Genomic DNA, 14094 nt, shown 5'->3' on the forward strand with positions numbered 1-14094 from the left:
GTGTTATCCGGCGGGGGGTTTCATTGAAATGGACAATGCTCTTTGGTGGGTTTCATCAACCAAAACAATGCTCTTTTGTGATCTGCAGGTTCCTAGTAGTGCCATCCTCCCATGTCCTCCACCATCTGGTTCCTCGTAGGTTCCTGTTTAGAGAGTTAGCTGATATTTATGCCTAGGTGGTGGTCTCTTGTAGCCTCCACCACCTAATAAGTGATCCCTAGTATCCATGCATTACTTTCTGGCCAATGGTCCCCTTGACATAGATTATGTTGCATTTCTAGTCCGCTTCACCTAGATTGTGCTGTCTAGTGGTCCCTGCCATACATGTTGTGCTCTTTGGTGGTCCCTAGTCAAACAATGCACATTACATGTCAAAGGCATGTGCATAGGATGTGAAATGCAATTGGACACCCCAAAATTCAACATTCGATGCATGTGCCTACCATAAGTCTCCTCACATTAAATGTAAGAGTTAATGCATGTTGAGTCTACTTATGCGCCATCGTGGCCTACACCTATTTGGACCATGCTTAGTTCCCAAAAATATTTCTCAAAAATATCACATCAAATCTTTGGACATATAAATAAATCATTAAATATACATGGACATTAAAACTAATCACACAATTACGAGGAAAATCGTGAGACAAATCTTTTGAGCTTAATCAATACATGATTAGCCATAAGTGTTACAGTAACCAATATGTGCTAATGATGGATTAATTAGACTCAAAAGTTTCGTCTCACGGTTTCTAAGCGGAATATGAAATTGGTTTTATAATTAGACTACGTTTAATACTTTAAATATATAGTATGTGTCGATGTGACTTCTCCCTCTAAAAATTTTGCCCAACTGAACGGGGGCTTGGTCATGTAAAGAAGCAAGTGTCCCAACTTACTTGACAACATAATGCAACAAAATTAGAATGGATGAAAGTAGATGGAATAGTACTACTAATGAAGCCTATTTGAGTGCTACTGCGTGTTCATGTGTATTAGCCAAGCCATGTATATAAGGCTTAGCAGACATCCCTTTTGGGATGTTTTAATTAGGAGAGAAGACAATACAAAAGGTAGCAGAAAGGTTGAATATAACTAGCCACACGTACTAGAACACACATGAACTCTAAGAAGCATGAGATTTAACAGTCGCAAGGACCTCGCTTTGCGTAGAACTCCATGTCCATATTCCGATCAAGAAATAAAGCAAGTGCTAAATTCCACAAGGCCTAATCACACACACATATATATATGTATGTATATATATGAAGTGGATTTTTAGAACATATATTCATGTACACATAATCTTAGCCCTTTATATATGCTTGAATATGTGTGCACCCTAGTAGACCAAGAGTAAGAGTATGTTCTATTACATATTTTCATATATACGTACATATATGTATAAAAATATATACGTATATGTGTGTGTCTATATATATATATATATATATATATATATATATATATATATATATATATATATATATATATATATATATATATATATATATATAACCTGCACCAGAGATCTCAACCGTACATCTACATTTACATGTGTGCTAGTGTGTTCTTTCCTAATTTGTGCTAAGGCTAGTCTCAGTGGAGGTTTTAATCTTATTAAATGATAAGACACATAGGCAAAAATGGAGATGTGACATAAAATTTATAATGAAAGAGATCAGTTGAGTTTCACGTAGATGAAGTGAAATTTTGTATTGAGAGCACATATTTCATTCATCCATTTAAATATGTTTTGACGACATGACTCTATTGGAAATATCACAATAAAACCATGAGAATGGCATAATCCATCAATTAGTATAGGGAAAAGCGATGATCTGGTCCACATTACATAAAAGTGCGGCACCTGCTTTTTGGCACAAATGATACGAGAAAAATATTGTTGGTCAGTTAATCTTTTTATGTAATGTTTTTATTTTAGCTTAATTGTCTGCTTACTTAAACAAATAATTTCTTTCTAACAAGTAACTTGCCTCGCTGACGTAGTTAGTTTTAGGTCTTATCTCGTGTGCTTCCATATTCGGTTTCCAATGATAATTTCAGGTCGGTTTTTATGAACACTGTTGAGGGAGCAGCCGGAGGACGCCCGTGAGGACGTCGAACGGCGTATGCCCAAGCTGCCCAATTAACTAGCTAGGAATTACTAGTAGATATTTAGGTTTTCAGACGGATTGTTTTAAGAGTAGGAGGATCATTAAAGCAATAAAGAGTGCACATTAATCCATTAATAGATAGTGTTGTGAAGACACCGACTCCGATGTATTTTACTGGAAGTAGAATTTAATCTATACCGTTGATCTATTTTTATCAAACGACTATGATTAAATTATACACTAATGATATTATGTGTAGTACAAATTTGAAGGAGTTATATCGTCATTTTTGTTGTGATCTTTATTAAAAAAAAATAAAATTACAAAATACTACTAATCAAGTAATTAATAAAATACAAAAATACCCTTTTTCTACTAGTGGTATAATACTACCAGTAAAATGCATCGGAGAGTTGCCCTATTGTGAAACAGAACATAGCACAATATAAATCAAAACCAAATAGTTCAGACCATATCAAGGAATTCTGGCGTAGATGATCCTAATTGCATTCTGAGCATCAACATGGGCCATTCCCCGAGCACCTTGGTAACAATGGGCATTACAACTGACAGAATGCAAATTCCAACGGCTAACCATGTCAACCGAGGGGACAGTACCGTGTATAAACCAGTAGCAAATGCCGTAGCTGTTGCCATGTATGCGAACCACATAAGCTGCTTGGTGAGGGACCTGTAGTAAAGCAAGAACTCGAGATCTTCCCGTCTCGCCAAGATGCATATGAAGGCAACAGCAAGTGAAGATAGCATGGCTAGGGTATCCGAGACCAAGAACACTTGGAACGCGGCGTTTCTTGACATGACAGGAAGCCCTTGATCACTTCCTGAATCAGAGTTGTATCCTCCGGGCAAGGTGAATGCGGCGGCGAAGGTGACTGTTGCAATCAGGATGGCCACCAACGAGGTGTTGGTCGTGTACATTTCAGTTAGCCACTTCGCATCCTTCCTTGATGCCTCGATTACATTTCGTTTGGCTTTCTTGTAGAGATTATCGACTGTGGACTTATTTCCAGGGTCAGCTTTCAGCATAAGCACTGAAACTTTACTCTGCATGAATCAAAAGGCACAGTGAATCTCACAATACGACGGTTCTAAATCAATTACTATAAACAGTTCGACCAATAGATCCAAATTTACTGCTTGTCTGTTATGAGCCTGTTTTTGGATGTGCTGTGCCATGTGACAAGAAAAAGAGCTTTTTTTACCGTTCTTGAGAAAGTATTTCAAGGTAGCACACTTTTTAGTGTAAAATATGTGGTACCTTGAGATACATCGTATCTTGAGATACTATTGTATTTATAAGTTTGTTTATGTAAGCTATTTCTATGACAAAATTTACTTTTCATATGACACAAAAATTAACATTTATTTAAATTATTAAAAGTGTATTTGTAGCATTTTTTCCTGGTAGTACAATATAAATCTATGTATATAAGGCATAAGAATTTTCTGTACTGCTATCTATAAATATGGTCATAAAAAACTTTTAATCACTTAAAAATAAATATTAACTTTTTGTGTCATATATACAAATAATTATTGTCATAAATATGTCTAGCAGAACGAAATCATAAATACAATAGCCTCATGTAATAAATTTTTATACTCCAACAATATATTTATATGTTTCTTCGTACCAAAGGGTAAAATGAACTTTTGAGAAAAATTTATTGGTCAGCTAACTTTTGACGGAAATGGTATGGAAGGGTTCCAAACTGAAATTCGGAGCTATATGAGGGAATGGGCAAAACTTAAGGACAAGGAAGTGATTAGGTAAATCTCCAGTGGTCCTCTTATAATTTCGGGGAAGAACCAAACAACGTCTAATGGAACAGGATTTAAACAGAGTCATGCACTTAGAACTTCACTACCACATAAAAAGGAGAATCCATTTTTCTCATTAGGTAATAATTAAACTGTGTTTGGAAATAGCAGCCTCACACACTTTCTTGATTGCCCCCCCCCACCCCCTATGATTTTTAGGATGTATTTTGAAAAGTTCAGGCTTTGTGGATTTAAATTAGTTTATCAACAGTTAGTCAAATTACAGATATACTTATTCTATAAAAAATATATTAGTAATATTATTTGAGCAACAGATAGTCAAAGTTCAGACCAATTTAACCATCCTTGATATGGTAGCATGAGATACCATTGTTTTCTACCTACTCAAGAAAAAATGCTCCAAAATTTGTCTTTCTATTTATACTGTGTAATCATTTAGATGGGTTAATACATCGGCGCCATAACGTACCCAGTTTAAAGTCTTGGCATGATGAATGGCCTCGTCTAATCCCCAAATGGCTGGATCACGATTTTGGTCAAGCATTGTGCAGTCTATGCGAGAGCCTCTGCGAAGGAGAGCAGCCACGATTTTGGGATTGCACTTCCGGACTGCGTGATGTAACGCAGTCCTTCCTTTTCCATCTCGCATGTTGGTTAACTTTCCAAGTTGTGGTGCCCCTAGGATGAACTCAACAAAGTTTGCATGGCCAAACTCTATAGCTTCATGAAGGCATGTCCAACCATCAGCTTGGCAGCAAGGAGTATCTGGACAGTGCCTAAGAAGCTCTTGAGCAGCACTCACATGGCCTTGAAATGCTGCAGAAACAAGCAGAGGTCTGCCAGTTTTGCTGCTCCCTACATAACCCAGAGAGTAGTCATGTTCCAACATTGTTCCTAGCATTTCTCCCTTGTCCCAGTGTACTGCCTTCTGCATGGGAGTATGGCCAGAGTCGTTTTCTTCCCTGGCCAGCCATGGGCGGGACCTCATAATTTTTTTTACAATATCTGAAAACAAATTGGGAGCAAAATGAAATTAACTAGAGACTCATCAGTGAGATGCTCAAGATAATTAATCTAAAGTTTCAGAGTCCAAAACGTAACTATCCATGTGTTCTCTACCGTATTAATTCCATTGTTCTCACCTGGATTCCCATACTTCACAGCACCATGAAGAACATTGTAGCTGTAGCTTCCTGAATGAGCTGAGCCAGGAATTGCAAACAATTCCTCAAACAAATCTGTAAAACCTCTCGTCAGGGCAAGGTACATGGGGGACTCGTTGAACTTGTTCACACCTTGGGACAAGGCAGGCTGAGTTGTTATCAACTCCAAAGCAAGGTTCCTGTAGCCACTGCGAATGGCATGGTGCAGTGCATTACATCCATCACAATCCTGTATCAAGACTGAACCACTGAACACTGGATTAGTATTGCAGCGACCGAGAAAAAAAGAGGCCAGAGAGGGGTGTCCACTGGTAATGGCGATCAGCAGGGGTGTCTCCCCATGGGAGTTGACAGCAGCAAGCAGAGAGTCGTCGATCTCCAGCACATCGCTGCAGAATCTCTCATGGCCATGCATGGAAGCTATGTGAAGGCAGGTGTTCCCCTGTGCAGTTCTTCCAAGCAGCATTCTTCTGTTTAGTGAGCACTTTACCTTTACTGCACTGTCTGATTCTTCAAATGAACCAAGCGTAGCTGCTTTCAGGAGCTTTTTATCCATCAGTGGTTTCCCCTGATGATCAGCTGGTGCATGATTTGATGGTTCTCCTGGATTCATCTGATAGATCTAGTAAAGAACTAGGTGCAGCCTGCAGGTTGTTTATACTAGCTTGCTTTTCCAAATTGACTGGAGATGTAAATAATGGTCACTGCTTTGTTTTATGTTTCATCGAAGAAACACTCCAACCAGCTTTTTTGAACTCTTGTACGAAACTGAACAAAAGAAGACTTTAGGTCATTATTTTGATACCAGCTTTTCTATTCGTCAGACACCTGATTTGTTTCTTATTTATCAGTAATCTCTTGCACAATGTACAAGTAAAATCTGCTTAATATAAAAATATTAATCCTTGACAAGGTGTGACTTTTAATTTACATTTTAGTTGTAGTTTCTAGAGTATTTTAGATGTATTCCGATTTCCGATGCCTATCTAAAGAATTTTTTCTGTCATCACAGAAAGATTAATCCTTGAGAAAGTATAGTTTATTCAAATTTAACCCATCATTGTCTTGTGTTGCACCATCAAAAGAAGAATAACATTTGTGTGAACAAACAAAGAAGATACACCATTAGATGCATTGAAAGAAAGGTCAGTCACAATTCATGAAAATTCTATCAATTGATAAATATACACCCCTATTAACATTGGTACAGGTTCTAAACTGTTCCGGAGGGGAAATTGGATCCATGACATTTGAAGTTCCTGGTTTTAGAGATATGGCAATGAAGATCATGTTTACGGGGTGTTCGTTTGGTTTATTTAGTAAAAATGCCAAATGGTATATTGGCAAAAAAAAATAATTTGCAAATAAAATATTTATATATGTGTCGTTAGCAGTCTAAAAGTCAAGGCTAAAAATAAATTATAATAAAAAAACCTAAAATAAACTCCATATTTATAGTTAAAAATTTAAATGCTCGCTTATATCACCTTTATTTTTTATATGGCGCCGTTCACTTTTCAATTTACGTTTAACCATTTGTCTTATTCAAAAATTTTATCCAAATACGCAAAATTACAAAAAAAAATCACTAGAACGGAATCGGTTATCTCTAACGGGCTTAAAGTGTCATCTCTATCGGACATGGCTCCCGTCACTAAACTAAGGTCAGTGATGTGAGAAAATATCTCAATCGGGCATCCGACGTCACAGATGACACTCATCTCAATCGGGTCTAGATTATGGCCCGTCACTGATGACTCTCATCTCTGATGGGCGTATATTCTAGACCCGTCACAGATGAGTATAATCCAAAAAAAATAATTTTTTTCATATGTGTGCCTCTTTGGTGGTCATCTCTGACAGGCTTTGTCATATGCGTGCCTCTCTGGTCATCTCTAACAGGTATTTGGTTAGCCGTGTATCTTGCCAGTAGGTCACCCATCAAGAAATTGCTTTAGGCTAAGCATGCTTAACCTCATAGTTCCTTTGAATATTGCTTCCAAGAAAGAAATTGTAATTTGTTAGTATGAGTATTCTATTAATCCTATTAATCCCTGAGCCAGGTTGTCACATCCTTTCCAATTCGTATATATTCATTCAAAAACACAATCATCAATATATTTAACACAACAACATTCATAAAAATTTTACTTTGGTATTTTTGCTAGATAACATTTTTTGAACAATTTGAAATTGAATTTAAAAATAAAACAACTTCAAACAATATTTTCAAATACTAAATGGTTTCAATTGAAAAGGTCATCAACAATAAAGTTGTATAAATCATCATTATCTATAACTTTTATTTTGTTCATTTTTCTATACAACATTGGTTGAACAGTTTGAATTTGAATTTGAAAATACGATAACATTAAAATATATTTTGAAATACTAAATGATTTTAACTAAAAAAGTCATCAACAACAAAGACGTATAACTCATAAAGATATATAACTTTTACTTTAGTATTTTTGCTATCTAACATTTTTTGAACAATTTGAAATTGAATTTAAAAATATGACAACTTTAAATAATGTTTTTCAAATACTAAATGATTTTAACTGAAAAAGTCATCAACAACGAAGTTGTATAACTCATCAATATATATAACTCTTATTTTGTTTACTTTTCTATAGAACATGTTTTTGAACAGTTTGAATTTGAATTTGAAAATATGACAACTTCAAATAACATTTTGAAATACTAAATGATTTTAATTGAAAAAGTCATCAATAACAAAGATGTATTACTCATCAAGACCTATAACTTTTATTTTGGTTATTTCTTCATCCGATAAAGTAATAGTAACATTGTTTATAAAATTCATATATTTCTTATCTGGTTTATAAACTATGACATAGATATGTCAATTTTTTAACCAATGTTACTAGCACTTTATCAGATGAATAAATAACCAAAATAAAAGTTATAGATCTTGATGAGCTATATATCTTTGTTGTTGATGACATTTTTAGTTGAAAACATTTAGTATTTGAAAATGTTGTTTGAAGTTATCATATTTTCAAATTCAAATTCAAACTGTTTTAAAAAAAGGATATATAAAAAATGACAAAAATAAAAGTTATAAATCTTGATGAGTTATAAAACTTGTGTTGATAACTTTTTTAGTTGAAATCATTTAGTATTTGAAAATATTGTTTTGAAGTTGTCATATTTTTAAATTTAAATTCAAATTGTTCAAAAATATTATATAGAAAAATGACCAAAATAAAAGTTGTGAATCTTCGAAAGTTATATAACTTTGTTGTTAATAATTTTTCCATTTGAAATCATTTAGTATTTAAAAATATTATTTGAAGTTATTATATTTAAAAATAGTCATATGTGACAGGCCATAATTTAGGCCCATCAGAGATAAGGGTCATCAGTGACGGACCATAATCTAGGCTCGATTGAGATGAGTGTCATCTCTGACAGACTTAATAGTTTGGCCCGATTGAGATAATTGAGACAATCTCAATCAGGTTTACATTTGTGTCCGCCACAGATGAGTATCATCTCTGATGGGCCCTAAGCATATGAACCTAGATTTGGCTGTGCGACTACATCTATGACGGACTTATTTTAGGTCCGATTAAGATGAATTTATTCTGACGGCCGAATAGCCCAGGCATGTGACGGGCCGCTACAAATGAGAGGATCTGTACTAATGAGTAATTAATAACTATATGATTTTTTAATAGAACGAATGGTCAAACATGAACATTAAAATCAACAACATGGTATAAAAAATAGAGATACTATAAACATAAACATAAGCGAAAAAATAGCTCCTATATAGCTACGACCTGTCAATTTTAGACGACCGGTGGTTATTGGATCAGCCTCGTCCATAGCGTCGCCAGCCACACCTTTGCCGCCTGCCGGACACAAAGCCCGTCCCTCAAGGCCATTAATATTGTATAGCATTAACGGTAATGACAACACTATTGAGCGTATTTTTAATTTTCTCACGTTTGAATGGATTATGCTAGACAATTTTACTCGACAATTTTGTTGAGAGAAGACAAATATGCAAATATTGTAACGCAACCTGGCAGAATAGTATTATCTCTGTTCTATATTGAAAGATGTTTTAGCAATCTTTAGATTCATACGTAAGCGAATAAATCTATGAATATAGACACGTCTGTGTGTGTATATATATATATATATAGATTTAGGAATGAATATAAGCTGGACCAATCCATCTTATAATATGAAACATATATGGTATATACTTAAGAGCTTTTTTATCATATTTAAAAAATTATCTTTTTACTAAAATTTTTGAAGCCTTAGGGTACTTCTCAAGGATAGAAAAAACTATATACTTAAAAGTTTGGATCTTCGAGTGGTATTGAAATGCAAAAGTTTCTTATGGTTATTTAAAGATTCAACATCTTTTGATGTCACAAACTAATTATACCATTTTTAAAAAGTAAACTTTGGGTGGGGATTGTGTGATAAATTGCTGTTAATGTTAGGATCCGAAATCAAATTTGGGAGTCCAAGTACGAATCGTACACATAAAATTCCTAAAAATGTACAGTCAGACCCTTTAATTAAAATCATAAAAACATAAAATCGTATGATAGAATCGATATTTTAAAAACTTTATATATGTTTGTGGTACTTCTCCACTGAGGAGCGTTGCCATATTTTGCTCACAGTTTCAGTACGTAGCCGGTGTTGGAATCACTGTCAATCAGTTGTGGCGCCGTTGCACACAGGCTGAAAATTTGCCCCTTCAAGTTTTTTCTACGATTGATATATACGCAAGCAGATGATCTCCCGTAACTGTTCTTGAATCATATTGCAACAACCGAACTAAATGCGCCTTGGTAATCCGATTCCCACATGTAAATCCACAAATTAACCATGTATTAATCAAAGGAGGATGCCATCAAATGTAACAAACTGACGTGATTATCGACACAATCTAAGAGCCGGTAGAACGGAGCAAACTAAAATTCACAAGAAGATGGCAAGAATGATAAAATTGTAGCAAGTAAAAAGAGCACAAAGTCGCTGAAAATGTCGCACCTTGCACAAAATCAGAGAGCAGCGGCTGAAGGCCCTTGAAGGTAGTACAGTAAACCTAAAAGGATAATGGTCCCTCCCATGGCGACCATGTTTAGAGGATTTGAAGTCAACGCCGACCTTTCCTGTCTTTTCATCTTGTGCCTGTCAATGATCAATACGCCCCCAGTTTTGATTATCATAAGGTTGATGTCGTCGTGCCACACATCGTTGTAACCACACAACTGACGAAACTAAGTTTTTTTAAATTTTATATATCTCTATCTCAATAATTTACAAACTGTTTACTTCCTCAGTTTTAAGTTACTTGTCTTTTTAGATTCTATCTCAAATATTTATACTTTTAATCTTCAAGTTCTAGAAATTTATACAGTTGAGTAAGAGAAACGAAAAGGAAAAAAGAATGGCTTCCACATCTGTGCCGTACAGAAGTTGCACGGTATGTCCATGGATTAATTCGTTGCTACGCCAGGAGTTTTGTTGAAGAAAGGTGGATTTAGATAAAGCAAAATCAATCTTCCTACATGTAAATGTAAAGATAACAATTAATGCTCCACTTAATTATAAATGTGGGAACCCGGATATAAGATATCCCGTGTGTCGTACTTATCTATAGGAAATGGTCACAAGTTGTAAAGAAATATGTAAAATAGAACATTAATTAGGTCAGATCAGTTAGTATATATGGTAAGATCTAGATTCTATTTCTAGATTATTGTCTTTGAGTCGGTTTAGGCTTAATCGTATCATATTTACTCTATAGCTCTTGTAACCCTGTCCCCCAGGGAAGGTAGGGGATCTCTCAAAGAACATGACGTAGCATATCATTACTAAGTATGTTGTACGGTTTTAGATAATCATTATGCGGACGAGCACAAGCAGGGTATTGTCTAATCCATGAGAGCCCAAGCATGGGTAACCTATTACCTCATACACACCGTCTTATTTTCGATCTCATGTATCACCCTCATACATAGTACACAGGGCGAATGCCTTTTGGAGTTAATTCACAGGGAAATACAAACAAAATCCCCGATGGGCCGATGGATTCCATCTTCAGGACAACAGCCAACTGACATTGGCCCAGTTCACATTGTTTTGCCATGTTTTTACCAATACGAAGCTCTATGGTACTACGCAAAATGAATCTACAGACATTATTTGTTTGTATAGCCATGAAGAATTACCATTTTTATGGGTAGTTATATTAATATTATGAGAAACATAGGTGAAAAAAGTATTTCAAAATATGGTTATAGGTGCCCTTTTTATTTAATGTCGTTATTGTTTAAACTTAAGCGAGATGCATATGCCGACAAGAAAGTTTACCTGGGGCAATAATCTTAGAGTAGCAACTTATGAGAAGTTCTCATGTCAACTGATTGGCGACTACAAGTTTCCTTTTTCTCTGGTGTATGCATACAAGTAGAGATATTTGAGATCATACTTCACTCAGTAAATACAAATGAAACACCATTAAGTAGTAATGATCATAGCTTTAAACTTATGCTTGTGTGGTTACTAGCTGATCATTTTTATAATATTGTCGGATGGTTACTCCAAGCATGGATCGCTAAAGAGGGTTGGAGAGGATCGATGAGTGCGAGGAGTGTCAAGATCAAACATATGGTCTTGGTTAAATCCGATCTTTTAAGATTGTTTTTTACTACTACTCTCTGCAATTAATTATATTTTACTCTAGCCGATGATAGTTTATTCACATTATACTAGTGCATACAAATTCCCGTATGGCCGATTTCTGCAATCGACTAGGTGTTGAAGTATCCGTCGGCTTAATAGCCGATCGACTACTTTTTGTTTAACGTTTTTTCTTGCTTTGTCTTGTTAGTTTTAGGATCAAATTAACTAGCACGCGTAAATTCAATTGGTCCAAGACTTAGCACCTGCACTTGAATTAAGCAAATCTCCCGAGCCTTCCCGTGCTTTCAGCACGTCAAATCAATAAATTTGGTGTCAACACCAGTAGTGCAGCTACCACATCCATTTCATCAACTTGCATTCGAAGGATGTCGCGCTACACTTTGTGTTCCTAGTTCATCATATCTTTGCAAGCCTAGGACTCACTATGTCTTTGGTCTCATCTTCTCAACGGGCGCATTCCTCCAATTGTCACATCTCCTTTGCCAGTAGGGATGATTCATCTTCTGCTTTGGAGGAATAAAGCTTCCTGCGTTGCTGCTGGTGGTCGATGCATGAAACTAGACGTTGTCTATGAGTTCAAGCGGTTCTAAGCTCGAGTTGGTAGGTAGCTACTCAGTTGATGGAGATCCAGATTGCATCGGTGCTTAATCTGATGTTGAATAGAATTGATGGGATACCTCCTCCCTCAAATGGCCTGATTCTGAGGCCGCGTTCGCCCCCAGTTAAGATAACTTTAACCCCCTCGTTTTCCGCGCGTATGTTTCCCGAACTGTTAAATGGTATATTTTTTAAAAAAATTTTCTATAAAAAAGTTATTTTAAAAACCATATTAATCTATTTTATATTTTTTAATCATTAATAATTAATTAATTATGTACTAATCTATTACTATGTTTTTCGTGCCAGGTAAGTTAACTTATCTACCCCTCAATCAAATGCAGCCTGAGTCGGTGAAAGAAAGTGCTCTGCACTTCTCAGCTAGTAAACGTATCCTACAGAATTTGAAGGTTTGCGCAACGTGAACTTTGTCTTCATTATCTTGGAATTGGGATTCATCAAGCTTCAGCGAAAATTCTCACCACACCCCTCCATGGCGCACCAATTGTTGATGTATGTTTTAGATCAGTGGTAAATATAAGTGGTGGTAAGTGAGACTCAAAGATTGATGGTACACTAGGAATATAGATTACTTAGGTTCAGGCTCTCAAAGTTGATATAATACACTACTACTTGATTATAGATTGATTGGTTGAAATACTAGAAAATACGTGCAATGAGTACAACGCATAATTCTATAAACCATGTTCTCGAGGGACGTCCCCTTCCTACCCTTTTTATACCAGTGTGTGGCATTAAAAGAGATAGATATTTAACTGAATATGATCCGACATCTACCATAAGAGAACTAGTTGTGCCTAGTTAGTTATAGAAATCTTGAAGTAGAATACTAAGCCTTGCCATATACCTAGTCAAATAACACACAACTTGATATCTTAACATATATCTCTATCTTCCGGTATGCCCTGTCCTATATGATAGGACATATGTATAACCCTAATCTGTATATCCCACACTACTTTTTTTTTCCAATAGATTCACCACTCACGAGCTGCCTAAGCTTGTAAACAACACTTTCCGAGCCGAGCATTCCAGCTTCAAGCAGAGCCAACCTGAGTTTGGCTTATTTACACACTCGTATAGTCGTATGCAGGCACTACCTTGTTTAATGATGTAATGATGGATAATTCGGTTGTGTTCTTTTATGGTTGAAAAATAAAAGATATAAGATTATCTGATTTTATATTAGATATTTAATGGTGAAATGATAAAATTAGCTAATACAAAATTAAAAATCTACTTAAGAAAGGTGAGATGATGAACTTCTATATAGTATTTTTTTTAAAAAATAACATACCATTTAACAGTTCGAGAAACGTGCGCATAAAATCCAAGAAATAATTTGCATTCTAATGCTGCAAAAAAAACGCAACATTCCTTGGCTTCTAAACAGTCCATTTTTTTAAAAAAAAGAAACTGCTAACATATGATTTTTCATTACACTACAAGTACAAAAGAACACATTTGTGGCAGGTCGTCATATTTGTGATGGATATGGGCCCAGCACAAAATCCCCAGCACTGATGAGGGTGGTTATTAGTAACAGGTCATATAACTGGCTCGGTTTGATGTACCATATTACCTATCACTAATAAGAGGAACACCTAGTAGTAGTAGAACTGCAAGTGTTCATGATTAACAAGCTAGTATCATAGAAAGAAATCAATGAGATTGCTCTAAAGGGGAAT

The 14094-nt window shown here is 35.5% G+C and overlaps 1 protein-coding gene across 1 annotated transcript; it reads right to left on the bottom strand.

Annotated features, from left to right (window-relative positions):
* Positions 1 to 2582: 2582 nt before the first annotated feature.
* LOC102708750 (ankyrin repeat-containing protein At5g02620-like) lies at positions 2583 to 5639 on the bottom strand. Its single transcript, XM_006662856.1, has 3 exons — positions 5063 to 5639; positions 4390 to 4925; positions 2583 to 3182 (listed from the first exon to the last, which is right to left on the bottom strand). The coding sequence occupies exons 1-3, from the start codon at positions 5637 to 5639 to the stop codon at positions 2583 to 2585; spliced, it is 1713 nt and encodes a 570-aa protein (XP_006662919.1).
* Positions 5640 to 14094: the final 8455 nt, after the last annotated feature.

Source organism: Oryza brachyantha, chromosome 11 (genome assembly GCF_000231095.2).
Source record: "Oryza brachyantha chromosome 11, ObraRS2, whole genome shotgun sequence".
Classification (NCBI taxonomy): Eukaryota; Viridiplantae; Streptophyta; class Magnoliopsida; order Poales; family Poaceae; genus Oryza; species Oryza brachyantha.